Source organism: Mastacembelus armatus, chromosome 17, assembly GCF_900324485.2.
Source record: "Mastacembelus armatus chromosome 17, fMasArm1.2, whole genome shotgun sequence".
NCBI classification, from domain to species: domain Eukaryota; kingdom Metazoa; phylum Chordata; class Actinopteri; order Synbranchiformes; family Mastacembelidae; genus Mastacembelus; species Mastacembelus armatus.
In genome coordinates this window covers 21668959-21686671 of record NC_046649.1, presented here as the reverse complement: position 1 = coordinate 21686671, position 17713 = coordinate 21668959, and the positions used below count along the sequence as shown (strand labels likewise).

At 41.7% G+C, this 17713-nt stretch overlaps 1 protein-coding gene across 3 annotated transcripts in view; it reads left to right on the top strand.

The window, feature by feature from the left end:
* Positions 1–370: 370 nt before the first annotated feature.
* LOC113134019 (neuropilin-1a-like) overlaps positions 371–17713 on the top strand; it is a 64317-nt gene continuing 46974 nt past the window's right edge. For 2 of the 3 annotated variants that reach the window (XM_026313192.2, XM_026313193.2), the window contains exons 1-2: positions 372–1083; positions 1856–2030. In XM_026313192.2, coding sequence (XP_026168977.1) covers positions 990–1083; positions 1856–2030 — 269 coding nt within the window. In that variant the 5' untranslated portion in view covers positions 372–989. Of the gene's footprint in view, positions 1084–1855; positions 2031–17713 lie in introns of all 3 variants that reach the window. The other variant, XM_026313194.2, reaches the window with a different exon arrangement.

The window sequence follows — 17713 nt, the reverse complement described above, 5'->3', positions numbered from 1 at the left end:
TCAGGAAATTTCATATTAATTTTGCAATAGATGATTTTTTTAAATCAGACTTGTAATTTAACCCAAAGGTGGGAACATGTTTCATTTTTTAAGAACAGGTGCTTCTGTGTTTGACCATTAAAAAAAAAAAAGAACCATCCATCTACAAACCTGAACATTTCAGCACAATGTGCACAGATTGTTCCGCGGGATAAACTCTCATATGGAGATGATCAGAAGAAACCGATGACAACGTTTTGACAAATATCTCACGGCTCTTGTTGGACACTGCCCACATCTTGTACCAGACCCACAAACCAGCTTGAGTTTGCGTGCGCAGTTTCCCTCCTCCAGCCCTCCGTGCAAGCGTCAGGAGCGCACAGAGGGCGCACCGGTATCAGTTTGCTCCAGACCTTGTAGCGGTCGGTGGCTGCTGGTTGCGCGCAGCGGCGTCTATGAGCAAGAATTTGGGGAGTGGAAATTCCTCTGTTACTTTCGCGGCTCGCCTTATATTCCTGACATTTATGTTGTAATCGTCAGTCCGTCGCTGCGAACAGAGCGAGGCGGCGAAAAGCTGAACTGAAATAAGGAGTAAATATCTGGAGAACGTTGCTCCGATGTTCCCCGCGGTTGGTTTCCACTGAGAACCGGTTAACTAGTGATTTCTCTCTCTTTTTTTTATTTTCAGCTTGGAAGTACGTCGATCGTTACCGTTTGGTATCAGCAGTGAGAGGTTTGATTAAAAGTCGAGGGCGCACAGCTGCCACTTTTGGTGATCGGGTTCTTCTTCTGATTTTTATCGTCTTTTTCACCGCATTTGGATTATTTTTCCTGGAGATGGCAAGTTGTTCCCTGACAGACGCAGGGATCTGCTGCTGAAGCTCGCAGGATGCTGGGGACCCTACAAGAGCCAGATCTCTTACTTTGAGATATTTTTTTCCCCGTTTGGACGTAGCCCCCTGGACGTTGTTTCGCCTCGTTTGTTTCTTGTTCGTTTTTACTTTGACATAATGTCTGTGTCGTACAATCTGAAGAGGATGCGTAGTGGATTGCTATTGTTCCTTTTCACTCAAGTCATCGTGGTTGCTTCGTTGACTCAGACTGGTAGGTACATGAATACATGTGGCTTGACAACAGGCAGCTCTGGCTGCGTATTGATCCGTTTTGCATCAGTTTGCACCATCGTTGCCTCTCACCTGTTCTGCCTGCGCGTTACCTTTGAGAGCACGTCTGCAGGGGTTCAACTTAGACCATGTAGATACTGTCACTATCTACACAGAAACCGCAGTCCTCACTGGGAATCCAGAGCTGAGGCCAACACCAGAACAGGATCGCACTGTTACAACATCACGCACACACACACACACACACATTAATCCCTGTTTTCCCTCATTACGCTTGAAATATTACACATTTCTGGTTACGGTCTGTTCGCGCTTCAGCTGATCAAATGATCATTCATTGACAAAATGTCATTTTAAAAGGAGAAGCAGCCGCAGCCCACCTCACCTTCATGGGCGTCATGACACCTTATGGCAGGGATACAAAGGAACCCACCTCACGCACATTTTCTCAACTAGTGGAGTTTTGATAGAAATGAATATGATATGAATTTATAGTTACATTGCTCGGGTGGGGGGCTAGCACGGGAATCAGTGGTTTTTGTTTTTGTTTTATGTGTGTGTGTGTGTGTGTGTTAATAATAATAATAATGATGGATTTTTGGATTTACGATGATCCCCAGCTGGAGGTGATGGCTCCTCACTCCCATCCAGGTTGATGCGTTTAAATGTGCCGTCACTCGGCGTCAAAGTGCAGCTGGGCGCCCAGAAAGTCTAACCCACTGAACAACTTTCTGCCTTCTCTTGTGCTGCAGATAAATGCGGGGATAATATAGAGATACACGCCGCGGACTACCTGACCTCCCCGGGCTATCCCGGAGCCTACCCGCCCTCCCAGCAGTGCGTGTGGTTGATAACCGCCCCTGAGCAGGGTCAGAAGATCCTCATCAACTTCAATCCGCATTTTGATCTGGAGGACAGAGACTGCAAGTAAGAGTTCACTCCTCACTCCTTCTCCTCTCCACCTCCCGCCCTCTTTTGCTCTTTCTCCTTAATCTTGCCTGGATACAGCGTGAAACTCTGCCACCTATTGGTCAAGGAGCTACATACCTGCTCCCAGGGAGCTTGGAGGTGCAAGGATGAGATATGGCACCAAAGCCACTGGCAATTACTTCAGAGGAAATGGGGTTTGATGGGTTTTGTAATTCATGCTTGATAAGGAGGGAGGGTGTCTTATGCCATTTTTCTCTGGCTGGGATTTGGCAGGAATTTAGAGGAGAATAAAGCAGCAGCTTTTTATTGATGAAGTTCAGTTTGCTCCTTGTTGGAACAGAGAGATGGTGTTTACTTTTCATTTGGAGGCAGAGTTTATCTGTTTGTATTTGGAGGAGGAGGAGTAGAGTTTGTCAGGATTTTTTTGTTTGCAGGAAAAAAAAATTTCAAGGATCTAATTCAGTTTTACCAATAGCTGGAAGTGAAGCGCTCATCCACCTTTATATTCCCAGTTACTGCTGCAGAGATCAGTTGTCTGTTTCAGTGGTCAGTCACAACTAAACGTGTTTGCAACAGTCTTTGATACTGAACTAATCATTTAAATTGGTTATGTTTCATAGACCAATGGTTTAAAAATCATCTGCGGATAAGACAATAAACATAACAAAACCCTGTTTCCCATAATTCACTGCTCTATACAAGTCAGTCTGTAGGTAGTTTGGGTTGTAAACATCAAACATGCATGTTACACACTCAGATGTATGTACCTCCTAAATCATTCCTCTAAATATCTGATGGTGTTTTCCTGTGCATTACTGTGCAGAACCTGCAAACCATACACACACACACACACAACCTCTGTACCCTGGCTCTTTGACCCAGAGACACACACTCGATTGTGTGCATCCACACAACAGCCCATGTGTTGCTCTCTTCCATAAATAAGCCTGTTTTTATGTCGGCTCCTCTGTCTGTTTTAAAAGCACCATAAACAGCTGCTGTGTAAATCATGACTGGCTGTCCAGCACCATCTCACAGATGGGGTCCTTCAATACTATTGGATCATGTTTCACTACCAAGGGACTAATAAACCATTAGTGTTCCAGACAGATAGTGGATATTGTGTGCTCTTCAGTGGATTACACACCTACATCAGCATTGCTGCTAATATGCTGGGAAGCTTCTTCTTGAAAACCTATTTCTGCAATGACCTTATTCTGTGCGATAACCCAGGGAGCAGTGTAAGTATGCAATAATGCTGTTTAACTACTTAATGAAATGGAATAAATAATGGTGATAACATTTTACTCAGTGGTACAGCACCACCATAGCGTTATTGTCTGCTTAAATTACATTTCCATAGGTTAATGTGCTGGAATAAGGCAGTTGTAAAATAAAATATTATGGTTTCATCGGGGTTTGGGATGTGCTAATCATTTTAGTTTTATGGGCTTCTCCAGTCAGAGGGAAGATCATCGTCTTGTATCTGACGAAGAATGAGCAGTGTGGCTTCTAAAATAGTGACAGCGTGAAAAATGCTGGGAAAATGAAAGTGTAGGTTATAAAATGTCCAAATGGAGATTTTTACATGGAGTTTCTTGGGTGTTTTTCTGTATGACTGGACTGTTGACTTTGGCTACACACAGATGATTCCACATCTTGGTAAGTCTGCAGTCAGGACAGCAAATGTTTCCACAGTAATGCTGAGACAGTCACTGCTGCAGGAGTCAGGCCACCCTGCAGCCACCTTAGCATCTTTCCTCAGGGGTGTCCGTCCCACTTGATTGGTTTCATTATTTGTTGTGTGAGTTTATGTTGGAAGATGATGGGGTGTAGCTCATAGCTCTCTGACTTGGCAGGAGCAGTGTTGTTTTTGGGACTGAGTCAAATGTTCAAAATATGCCCATTGACGGGGGAGGAGGGGGTTAAGCCTTTGGCAAGACCGCAGTCCCACTTAAAACTGTCCTGAGATGATATTTAAGAGTTTTATTTCACTGTTTGATGCCACCTGGCTCAACACTGCCTTCAAAATCGACTCCAAGCAGTGAGGCCATGATTGAAAACAGCAAGAGAATCGAATGTTTTGGGCTGAATCTGAAGGCTTCATTGTTGTACATTAACCTCTGCTGGCACATCTGAGTGACTGTAACTGTGTATGACTGACTAATGACAAAAAGGACTAACTGAGCTGAATTTGAATTGTTTCAGCACCAGACAAAACATGGCACTAAAGAGCAGTCTGTATTTAACTTGGCTCCTCTCCAGTAACCCTCACACTCACTGAGCCTGTTGGGTTGTTCACATATACGTGGATGTTCTGTGGCAAAATCAAACCACTGGCATTTATGTTACAGCAGCTTTAGTTCAAATATTTTCTTCCAATTGGAAATGTGTTGTTGGAACGACACCCCCCTCCCTCCCTTATCGGATAACATGTCGCTGCATGCCCATTTCTTCCAGTCCCATAATTAAATTACTGGACCAAATTGGAAGAAACATGTTCCAGTGCAGTAAAACATGTCTGCAGTTAACCAGCCAAACAAAGAAACCAAGGCACTGGCTCCATGGGCGATCGCCGGCTACATTTCCGACGTCTGTGTCACAAAATATCTTCCCTGTGTACCCTCATGACCCAGGGTTTGTAATTACAGCCCCTAATTACAGTGTTTTTAAAAATATATATTTGTCAACCAGGAAATGTTTTGTACAGAATGTTTGATTCATGAAGAAAGAAACTAAAAGTTGTGAGTTTTGCACTAAAATTAGTACAAAAACTACCAGTCTGGAAAATAACAATGTTTTATCACAAAAACAATTAGAGTAAAACTTCAGAAAACCATCAGAAATGTACTAGAGCATAAACTTGATGAAGTTCCAAAAATGATACTGTGGCATATTGTTGTGTCGTTCGAGTAGATTAATGTGTGGTTCACAAAGCCATGTTCAGCTTTTGGAAAGCAGTCGGTCTGGGTGACGAGTCCAACAACGACCTTTTACTTCTACAGACTCTCAGCTGACACAATCTGTGCTCAGTGAACAGACTTCGGTTTAGACAAGAACCAGTAACACTTTTGTTCAGACACATTAAGATCTGTCGGCTCTGCCTCCGTAGCCAATCTGGAGCAGCACCAGAACAAGTCTTGTCTCACATCCACGTCTGAAATAGCGTGGCCGACAAAGTAAATCCCCGCAGAGCACAGTAAAATAGAGCAGAGGCATGGGTAAGGAACATGCGTCGGTGGCAGGATAATTTGGGACATCTTTTTAGGAGTTGGCTGAACTGTTTCCTCCTACGTGAGGCTGCACTGGCACAATCTGCATCTCACACATACAGTAAGACACAGAAACACACAGGCAGCACAAACTTTCTGTCACTTACAGTATGGTTCATGTGCAACGCTTTGGATTTACATGTCGATTTTGCTGTTTGGCCAGACCGCCGTGATGCAGAATCATATATACAGATGACAACAAAGAAATTACAGGAAAAACCACAGATAAATCCATTTGTTGATAAGAGAAAATGTTAAACAACTGTCTCTATAATTCTTCCACCAGATGAGGAAAGAGGGATGGAAGAAAGTTCATCCCTTCTGAATGTTTCCAGAGACTTGTAGACAAAATAATCAGACTGCTGAAAGGGTCTGCGTGAGTCAGTGGCTGGTCTGTGAATGGAGGGTGGATGACTGAATGAATAATTTCATTTTTATTCATTTTTATTATTTAATAGTTTTCAAGAGTGTCTGTATGTAACTGAGCTACCAAGGAGTTTCCCTTGTGGACCAATAATCTAATCTAATCTAATCTAATTTGTGGATGGTTGATAGAAGAATGGCAGTGAAGGCTGAGCCATGGGAGGCCAGATGTATGAGATGTCTGCAATAGGTAAATAAACAGATGTACTGTTGGATAAACTCTGCTGATCTCTTCTTGTCAGAGTTCATAACAACCACTAGTCAGCATCGCTTTCGTCTTGTGTTTGTGTCTCAGCATAAACATGTGCCACATCACAAATATTGTCTTAAATCTCAGCCTGTTTTTTGTGGCTTCAGACCAAAGTGTTGTCTCACCCATGTCCTGTGTTCAGCATCCAGTCTGACTTTACCGATCTCAAAGACAAATAAAAGCATCCCTTCCAGATGGTTGTATTTTTCAGTTCCACAGTGGCCACACAAAACAGGAAGGCTAAATGTGCCGCTGTCAGAACGGTTAGCCCGGGGCTCGCTTCCAAGGAAATTTGAGGGGTGATCTTGCAAAAATAAAAATGCTTAGTTTTATTTGTTTTGCGTCGACATATTTACTGTTTGTTACTCTGAAGTGTAAAAGAGCCGTGAGAATTAGGTCAGTGAAACATTATTTGGTTTGTTTTCCTGCTTGGAGTTGATCATTCCTGCTTTTTTTTCCTCCTCTGGTATTACACTGATATGTGTAACAGGCTGTGTAGATTTATTAAAACAGAACATTCACAAAAAAATTCATACAGATTTTAGGTTTTGTTGAGACTGAAGAGATTAAATATATCATCCTGTAGGTACAATGATAGAACAGCTCTGTGGATCAGCATTACCTCCCTTCTCTAAAACCTGTATCTGCTTTTCAAAATTACTACATTTCCCATGTTTCAGTTGCAGGTCTCAGTCTGTAATTCCTTCGCTTTAAAGGGCTTTAAAGAAGAGATTGGTTTAATTATTCAGGACCCCCAGGTCATTCAGTGTCATTCCACAGAGCTGAAAATATTTAAGAATGAGTGAACCCAAAAAGTGGAAATAGAAATGAACCATAACAGAGGAAAGAAAGGAGCAGACAGTGGTGAAAATCTGCATAAGAAAGAGCCTGATCTCTGAGATTAGGAGTAAACAAAGTGAAGGTTGCTGAGGAGGAAAGAGAAATGAGGAAACAAGAGTAGAAAAGTGCAGACGCACTCGGAGGCAGAAGGCTTCAGGCTGGCTGGCATGGTCGGTCTAATCCTGACCTCAGTGACAGAGCTCTCGCTCTCTTCTTTTCCTCCAGCCTCAGGCTGTTCTGCCACTTTTTTCATCCAGTCACTGCCCCATCGCTTTCTCTCTGAACTCCGCGTGCACTCGTCATGTTTTCATCCCATTTTCCTCTGGTCACCATATGGTCCCTCTGTCTCTGTCTACCGCTCGCCTCGATTTGGACAAATGATCCTGAGCTTGGCTTAACAAAAACTACACACAGAATATGACTGAGCAAACTGTATCTACACTTGCTGTTCCAGTGATTTATGTCTGAACCACATTGTCAGCAAAAGGCAGTTTGGAACATGAAAATCAGAAGCAGAGCTGAACATATGTGTAGTAACTCCATGAAAAATGAAATATAATCAACATAAAACACTGATGTGGCTCTTCATACATCCAGCAAACCAAGAGCAAACCAAGAGCCACATCTGCACTGGTTTGGAGTTAGGTGTACTGGCCGACCTCTTGAATGTAAGTCTCATCCTCTAAGTCGTGACACAGCTCCACAGTGAGCTGCTCTCAGAGTTGATAATGTCCTGAATCGCCAAAACAGTGGTGGGATTCCTTCTAGTATTTAATCTGTTATTAATTATTAATCAGTGAATCCACAGCAGCTAGCAACATTAGGCTAACGGGCCAGTCTGCAAACATAGCATGGAGAAATGCCTGTTAGCATATAATGTTATAAGGCAATAAATGATATAATATAATGTTTTAGCTAATTTAATGTTTCAAAAAGACAAAATAAATTCGGTTTATTTGAAAAGGCAGGAACATGTTAAACCTGAAGTGCTAAATGTTAAACTCTTTAGTTTCACAGTCAAGCTGTTAAAGACATTACAGTAACCTGCACTGTATGAAGATATCTTTACTTAAAATACCTGACTGTTAGGTTTGCAGTACTTTGCATTCTGAGTAATTCTACACAGTTTATCTAGCAGTGAATTTAATTACTCCCGTCATTTATCCAGTGGATCAGGGTAAGAATAGAAGATAAACACTGGAAACAGGTTTCAGCAGCTGCCTCTTGTCTTTCAGCAGCAAATATTTGTCTAATGTGAGGATGGGTGAACTTTGAATCCTGCTATTGTTTCTCAAGTGTACGGTGTTTGGATTTGCTTTTCTAAACAATTATAAATCTAACTAACCTCCAACTCTGTTCCATATGAGCCTGCACACACACACACACACACACACACACACAGACACACACATGCATATGCTCATATACAGTATGATGTACGTACACACACAGTAAATCTATCAAATGACTTTAAATGTAATCAGTTCTGTTGTGGATTCACTGCTCATCAGCGACCCACACACAAACGTATACACACACACTCACGTTTACACACACAAATGAAAGCTCATGTCCGATCCCTAACGAGCAGATTAACGAGGAGAGAGTTTGGCAGGGGGGGGGGGGGAAGTGGGGAAGCCCAGTCAGTAATGTCACACACGCACAGCTGCAATCCTAGGATTTATAGGATGTACTTACTCATAGACTCCAGATGTCCCGAGAGCAACGCACATATTCCCACACACGACAGAGGGACATCTATCATAGTAGACTGTTGCGTTTCACAGTGGAGACGAAGCTTGTTTTGAACTATTTTTGTGTTATTTAACCTCATATTATAGCTCAGGGTATTTAGATCATCTGCAAACACTGCCTGTTCTGCAAGAATGAAAATGACAGAGATTTGAGTAAATTGTTGGCTTGTAGGTTGCTGGATTATCTGGTTAAGTAAATCAGGAAAATTTATCCAACAAGACATTGTTGGTAGCTTTATATTTAGGATAGAGGATAGTTTTCACATGGCAATGGAAACTTTAAATAAGTATAAGTATAGATAGACTTTAGGGAGTTAGGGACTCATCCTTCATCTATACTCTGACTTCAACACACAAATTCTTCAGAAACTTGAATAATTTTTCCCATAAACTCAGAAGAGTTTTCTTTTACTTTCCTTTGGCCCAGATATCACATGAAAGCGAAGGAGAATTAGCCATGTCTCAGTGCATTATAATGCAGCTGCACTCCAAAAAAGGAAATCCATAACAATACAGGCATTCACCAAATTATTTTCCAACTAAACCTTTGTTAAATGAATAAATCTTTTTGTATTTTTATTGATTTTTAATAGCAGATGATACTAATGTGACATCAGTGATGTTACTCAAATCCAAGTTTGTGAAGAACCTGTGGTCACATGTGGTGTGGACTGCATGAGACATCATCAAAGCTCTGTGAGAACAACCTCAGGTCCCAAAGAACCTCTGCTTTTGGTAGAAATTGGTCTTATATGAACTTTTGAGCTATTAAAGAATCTCTAACCCTGTTATAGGAAATGATAGTGTCTTTAGTCCAGTTATTTAAGCAAGAACACAAGCCTTGACCCAGTTCTTTCTGTCAGATGCATAAAAATCAATCTGACCTGCATGTCTGTGTGTGTCCCAGTCACAGGACATCATTTTAAACTCTGCTAAATGACAATCTAGATCTGAATGTCCATGACAGAACTGCTTTCATGTGATTCAGCTGCATGGCTAAATTGGACTTGTTCTTGTGGATTTCAAAGGCCCGTGAAAACACAATGTCACGCTTGGGACAGGTCAGCGTTGGGATACGAGGGTCGGGGTCAGCGTGCGGGTCAAACTGTGTCTTGACCTTAGCCAGGGAGGATGAGCAACCTGGGAAGCTTTGTCCTTTTTAACTATGCACGGCAGGAAACATGTCCCCCAATGGACGTGCACTAGCAGCATGGACAATAAAGTCTTTTTCTTTCTCAGCGTGTGGAGGAATGTGTCGTATCTGTAACACCCAGGGTGGTTTCCCTTTGAGACGTAGGTAGAAGACAGACACAGACAGACATATCTTGTGGCCAGACAGTAAACAGTAAAATATGTGAGAGGCACATATACAAAACTATATGCCTACACAGTAGAAATTAAACAAATGCAACTTTTGCTTCAAAACAAAAGCTGAGGCTTTTATTTTGACAGAACTGCTCTACAGTGTTTGTGCAAGTCTTGTGATGGTGACTTCAGACAATTTTAAGGAGTCCGGTGACCATCGGAGTGACTCAGAGGTCATCTGTGCTGTGGGTTCGGGGTTTTGTGAATCAGGCCGCTGACTGTGGGGAAACACTACACGTTTTAAGGAAGTGGGTGTATTATTCAACCGAAGTGTTGAGCCACAAACACAGCAGAATCATCAGTGTGTCAGCAGGAACGACCGCCACATTTAAACAAGAGAACTGACCTGTCAGCACCAAAACAGTCATGTTTTTATGCCTCATTCATATCAACGGCTTTATTTCTTGCTAACCCAATTAGCTACAGCTAAAACAACGTTATCTTTGTGTATTATTCAGTGTTAATCTTCGAAATGACCTCTGAATGCTAGTCTTCTCACGACGCTAACGTGTTAACATGGAGCAGGTCTACAAAGAACACTAGAGTGACCTTGGTTGACAAATTGGCCAGTGTCGACAAATCTTCCCAAGTGAAACACCATCCATTAAATCAAAATACTAAGAGGCGTTATTGCTCAATACCATATTTCTCTCAGGATGAAGAATGTCCGAGTGGTTCCTCTTTATCTCTCTGCATCTGCCTCCCTGTCCTGTCTGTCAGCAACACTCTCACTGCCAAACTGCAGCGATCCCCGTTCGGGTTTCCATGTGTCTGAATGGAAATGGCTAATTAATGTCACATGTTTTTTGGGGAACAAGAGAGGTGGACGTATAGCCAGGCAGGCCCCTCTGAGAATGCAGATGAGGTTGTCGAGGGCTGACATATGTCAGCGTGCAGTGGAAGTGACACCGTGTTTATTGCTTTGGCCTTAACTCACTTTAGAGAAGTGTGGTTTGACTGTTGGTTGACAAAGGGGCCTTTTCCTCTAAAATCTCTCAGGTACAAATGGTGATGTTTGTCTTTTCACCGAATTCAGGCAAAAAAGCCGCTCTGTGATTGTTTAAGGCTGAAGTTTCCCTGACAGTCACATATTTTATGTAGTGTATTCTGTGCCAAACAGGTTACATGTTTGTTTACATAAACATGACAACATTAGGTGACCTTATTTTTTATAGAACATGCAAAATTACTTTAACCATCACAGATTCCCCGCCCCCCCCAAAAAAAATCCTCATATGATTTTCATTCTTTTCAACTTTTACATATTAAACCCCAATGACTTTGCACCAAAAATCTCATTTCATCCTTCAGGGTCCCTAAACAGTATGTCTAAGAGAGAGGAGGAAAAATGTGTTCTCCTTCCCCATTCTGTCGGATTAAAGCTTCCTAAATGAGAACAAATTCCACCTCCTCCACGTCTCCGTTTTAATTTCCCAGCAGGATTGTGCTGCCGTGCCTTTGTATCTGCACGGCCGAGGTGAAGGATGAGGATATTCATACTTTGGCTGCTTGGCCCAATTTATTATTTGGGCATAGGAAGGAGTTTATGCGCTTGTGTGTGTTTGATCTTATTGGCTTTAATAGGATTTGCATGAATACATTTTCTTCATTTTTGGATATGTTCTTCATCATCATATTCTAGATACTCAGTTTTCCAAGTCATTTATTGTCTTATTGAAGTTTGGATGATGTGTGTGTTTTGAAATTTGGGTTTATAGTATCTGATTAATACTCATAAAATTAATTTCATGTGGGTGGATGGGTGGCAGGAGCAAGAGTGATTATTTCTGAGAATATTCCTGTGTGTGTGTGTGTGTGTGTGTGTGTGTGTGTGTGTGTGTGTGTGTGTGTGTGTGTGTGTGTGTTGGCAGCTAGTGAGTGCTCAAACTGCAAACAAGTGTGTGTGTTTTTGTGCTCTTGTCCTTTAATATTTGCAAGGACCATTATTTGGATGTGGACAGTGAAGACAGGTTTTCTGGTCCTATTATTTACAATGGAAATATGTTTCTACCTAGATTGTTTTGTAAGTCAAAATTCTGATATAGTAAAATGTTCACTGACAAAACCATGTATATTTATACTACAATTGTACAAAATTGCTCTTATAACACCAAAATAATTGTGAAGAGAGTTTTTATGGATTTGTTCACAGCACATGGTAAAGGTTGGAAAGATCCTGGACTGCAGGATTGCACAAGCCCTCACATCGCTTGTTAGCAAATATACTGAGCCTTCACCCTCATTTACATGGACTTCAATTTTGTTATTTTTGTTAGCTTTTACCCCCTGCCCTTTCAGTTCAATCCTGCTCCATCATGGTATCCCATCATGCCTTGAGTAGCATCTCAAAATGAAAAGAGGTTACGCCACATTCACCCGGTCTGAACACGATTAGGAACGTGGTCCCTCACAAGTCTGGACTTACAAACGTGTGCATGTGTGGGTGAATAAAGTGAATGTGTGTGTGTCTGTGTACTTGTATTGCTATCATTGCATTTGTGAGTACAATTTTGAGCATATTTATATCAAAGTGAGGACATTTTGACTAAGGGAGGACATTTTCCTGGTTTTCTTAAGACCTGGTTTTAGGGCTAGGGTTAGAATTAGGTTAAGGTCTAGGGAAAGCATTTTGTCTGTGAGTGTCCTCACAACTATAGAAATACAAGTGTGTGTGTGTGTGTGTGTGTGCACAGGGAACTGATGCAGAGTATTATTCACGGGGAGATGTCATGAGCTGCAGTGGCTACTCGAGTGAGAGTGAGAGGGAGATGATGTAGATTTTTTTTTGGTGAAGGAAGAGGGATGCAGTGGTCGTGTATGTGTGATAATGATGATGACGACGACGACGACGATGATGATGATGATGATGATGACATGTGACACTGTATTGTGTTTTCTCCTCACACACTCTGAAACGACAAACCCACCCAGCAAAACCTCAAAAACACAGAAACCACTTATTTATTAGAAAATCTCAACAGCTTCTCTTCATTTGTGTGTAACTGTGTGTAGACTGGTATTACATTATGTTTTGGGGACTATGCTATGCTGTGGCTATGCTAACAACCTACCAGACCTCATATTCTGAATGGTTATAGCCCAGTGAATATGGTTAGTTTAAACCCAAAGTACACTGACCTTTAGGTGCTTCCAGAGGTTTATTGGCATTGACAGGAGTAGGAATTTTATAGGTTCAGCATTTAACCACAAAGAAGAGTTATTGCATAGAGAAACATTAAAAGAGCCATTGTGGGTCACTTTAAACTCCCAGAATGTCTTGACGCTCTGGATGTAAAGCCCTTTGCAGTTTCCCATAGTTGCCGCCACAGGGCTCTACTCTGTGTTTACTGTTTGAAAGGGTTAATGTATACATTTTGTTTATTTGGAAAGCTGTAGGACGCGTGCACAGCTTCCCCTTATGGACATTTTTGTTTGTTTGTTTATTTGTGGGAGTCATCATTTCCCCAGATCTGTACAGCAGAGGTGGAGAGCACAACTTCAGCCCACCCAAAGAGCCGCAAAGGCCAAGTTAAAGGGAAATACAACATGTTTTTGAATTTTCCTTTATGGTCCCAATATGACTGTAATGCATAAAAAAAATAACGGTATGCAACAGTCTGAAACAAATCTCTGAGGTCGTAGAAGTAGATGAGGCCTGTGAAGATGGAGCGGTGCAAGTTTTTGGAACAACCTTTTAATGTCTGGAGAGGAAGGTGGAGAGCAGACGGTGTTTGCACAGACAGAGCCAGATGATGGAAAGAGAAGGGCATGGAATAAATGAATGAGGGAAAGGGGTGTGACGCCGCCCTGCAGAAGCACTGAGTCATTCACAGCGTTCGCTTTTGCGTTGCAGGAGGTGAATTTAACAACAGCTCAATCTTCACCCCATAAATGCTTCTGAGATTCCTTCCAGATGTACGTTAAGAAGGTGGCTACGGCGAGAATGCAACACAACACTGCGAGCATGTTAATGAGCTGTAGTCCATGAGCGGAACAGGGTGAGGGTGTCTGCTTATAGCTCAGCACTCCAGTAGGTCGAGGAGGTGGGGCGGAATGCAGAGCTCTGTGAAAATTCCCCTTTTCTGTCTGGATCTTATTTATTTAATCTGCCACATCCTCATTTAAAAAAAAAAGTTGTCTACATTATCGGTGCACAGAGGTGTGGTCACTGCAGTGGTCTGAGCCTTGTACTTACTAACTGTATCTGAGACCACATATTTAACTGTGACATAATAGTTCGATTTTTATGGGACTTTCTCTCAAATTACTTTGATTTATTTACCTCTGTGGACTTTAATGGTTTTTAAATACAGAAGTGGGGAAAACTATGTAAATATTGTTGACAAGACAATCTCAGCTCCTACTAAACATACTTTACTTTTACATCTTGTCATACTTGTTGCTTTAAATGTTGGTACTTTGTAAAATCCGTTTTGGGCATCATGACTATGTTCCATTAATGTTTTATGTTTGATTGAGGGTTACGCTTTGCATGTCGTTGGTAAGAATATAGACTTAATAACAGTTTTACAACCCTAAGTACAACCTGAGAGCTTCCTGTCAGGCTGCGTAATTAGTCCCACCAGACAGTTAGTTAACGTCATGCAGCCTGTGAGGCCAAGCCCAGGGTTTACTGCAAATGATGTGGCGATGAGGGTGAAGTAGATAATAATATCTGCAGTTTTATTAACTCAGAGCTTCTTTCACATGACTTGTTGTGGCTGGACACTTAGAGGATAGTATTTGAAAAGGCTTTAGTGAGTTAATGAAAATCAGTAAAACTGTAAAAGTAGTTGTGAATTTAGTTGAATTTTCTGTGCATTATCATTTTAATCTCCAGTGGTAATTGCACTCACGGGTAAACAATGTTACATCTCATGTCGTAGAGATTCATCAGTAAAATTACAGTTTCCTTATTTAAGCTACGTGACATAGTGTTTCTTTATATCCGTTAATAAAGTGAAGTTCACATTTCTTATCTTAAATTGTTCCACTTTTGAAATATAACCAGCACGTCCTCAGACACCAGTATTTTTCTACATCTCTTAATCTTTGCTTGAACTCTTGATTGGTTGCTTATTAAGCTCCACATTTAGTCCACTTGCACTTATTGCTCTGTAAAACTTTGTGGGTAAAAGTACCAGTTAATAACACAAAATGTTCATTTAAACTTCTGCTGCTGGAACCACAGATGGAATGGCCACTGTTTTGCCCTTGAGCAAAGCGTTTTCTGTGGACAGCTGCATTTTGAGGGCACGAGTAGCCGGTGTGGTTAATGAGTGATGTGAGGGGATGGAGAAGAGGCTGCAGGGCTGCAGACTGAGACTCTGCTTGTGTGTGAAGAGACAGACCCACTTCATTAAATGTCCTGTCTCTGTAAACACTGACTGCCTCCGGGACTGGCTGGAGTGAGTGAGTGAGTGAGTGAGTGAGTGTGTGTGGCCATCTGCATGCACACACACACACACACACACACACACACACACACACACACACACACACACACTTCTCTCCATCACTTCCTATGGCTCTTATTTTATGAGTCTCTGTGAGACATGGCAGGGAGGGATGGAGAGCGAAGTAGAAGTTTGATGCTGTGAATATAAATGCCATCACCTAAACATCAGTGTCGTTACAAATGAGCACTTAAGTCCATTTCCTACTGAGCATGTAAAGCCACCAGAAGAACACATGAGGAATAAGACTGAGAGGGTTAAACACTGAACACATTGTTTATGCCCTGAGCAGTCAGCTCTGCAGATACATAATGTGAATCACTGTACGTTTGACACTGTGGGAACTTAACCACCGTTTATATCATTTACCAGTCTAGTTCACATCCATGTGTGCTGTTACAGTGATATGCATGGTGAGATTTGTCAAAGTAAGTGACTTGAACTTGTGTTTACAACAGGGATGTTTGTACACAGGCAGGACCGACTGTCAGTTTGGACGTTGCTCCTGATTTTGCTGCTGGTGGTGATTTTGTATTAATATTGTTTGTCTCCAAAGGCACCGACAATAAAGTATCACATATAGTTCAATGCAGGCCAGGGACCTTTTTCATATCACACACCATGTGTCCTCTCTGCAGCCCCACTGTGTAAAAAAAAAAAACATGTTTTTAAATTTAATCTTCTAAAAAATTCCCAAATGTCTAAAGGCAGCATAAGGCAATCAGGTCAGCACACTGAGCATAAAAATCTCCATTTTGATTTACAAGATCGATTACTAGTAAATCTGGAAAAATACTCTGTGGTGGTGACATATTGTAGCTCAGGCTGTCTAGCTGTTCCACCATATGTCCATTGTTAACATATAGAGACCAAAACCTGTAAATCTTTGATCTCTATAGAAGATTTGGCAGCGAGAAAACAAATTTTCCATGTCTGTCCCAGCTCATTATCTCACAAAGAGAGTCTTTGAAAACCGCCACATAACAAACGTTCTGTCTGCACGCTAACGTTGTTAGCCTGTTGAATTCCTTGAGTCTGAGACAAGCTGGCTGTCTAGCTGAGTTTCAGTCCAAATCTGCTGATGAAGTTTCTGTGGGAACACTATAGGTGCTGTTGTCTCTTCTGGTTCAGCTGTAGCAAATACATTAACCCTGGCACGGTTCATTATCTGGCTGGGGCAGGAAGCCTGTTGTTGAACCTGTATTTTCATGAGGAAGCATCTCATTAGACATTCATTCCTGAGATTCCAAATCTGAGAGCTTCTACTGCTGACTAGCCAGGAATACTTTAATACTCTATCCAGCTTCCTTAGGGAGAGTTGCCTTGACAGGCAGGTCAGAGGTCAGATTGACTTCAAAACAGACTCCAAAGCTTGTATGGATTTTCTGTCTGGCTCAAGGACACGACTACCTGATATGGGCAATCAGGTCCAGGTCCTCTGTTGTTCTACTTCACTGCTCAGCTACTAACCAGGCAAAGTCGTTTCCACAGCTGCTGTGAGAGGAGGAGTCTTGTTAAATCATAGTGCAAGTCCCGGATAATATGCAGCTTTCAGAGAGTATAGCAATAATAAAAAGACAAAAGACTTTATGGAGGTGATTTTCACTGGGCTTTCCCAGCCTCACAGTCAGCAGGGACGTCTGCAACGGACCCAGGGCTGATGGTCAGTTAGGAAACTTCACAGTCTGATCTTAGACCCCCCACTAATGTCAGTTATGATGTCTGATATTTGTGACCAGGACTAAAAGTTTATAAAATAAATATGTAATGTGCAGGGGATGCGAGCAACTGGTCACAGAGTTTACAGAAATGTTACAGGGAAATATATCGCATGTAGCTTGTGTGATGTGCATATCTGCTTATCATGAGTGTGTAATTTTCACTAGCAGGAATGATTTTGCAGTAAATTTTCAAATCGACTTCTTGTTGCAGCCATTTTCCCTCAGTCAGCCATGTCAGCTGCTACTTCCCATTTATATCCTACGATTCACAGAGTTACTTTCTGCCAGGCCTGAATATCGACCCTAAAGCTGAGGCATTCAGCTGTGGCTTATTGTACTTGACAAAAAGCAAATGTTTTATAACAGACTCAAAGCACATGTTTCTGTCCCTGTATTGTACTCTGGTCTGTTGAAGCTCAGAGGAAAAACTGTGTCTATGTGTCTGTGTTGATCATTAATACACAGAGTAGGTTTGAAACCGTTTGAAACCGAAATTTGCTAGAAATAACTGGAAATACAGCCTGTGTGGAAAAACCTGCAGAGAAATGCTAGAATGCTGACAGAAATTTAAAACCCACTGTTGTTGCACCAGTTTTGTA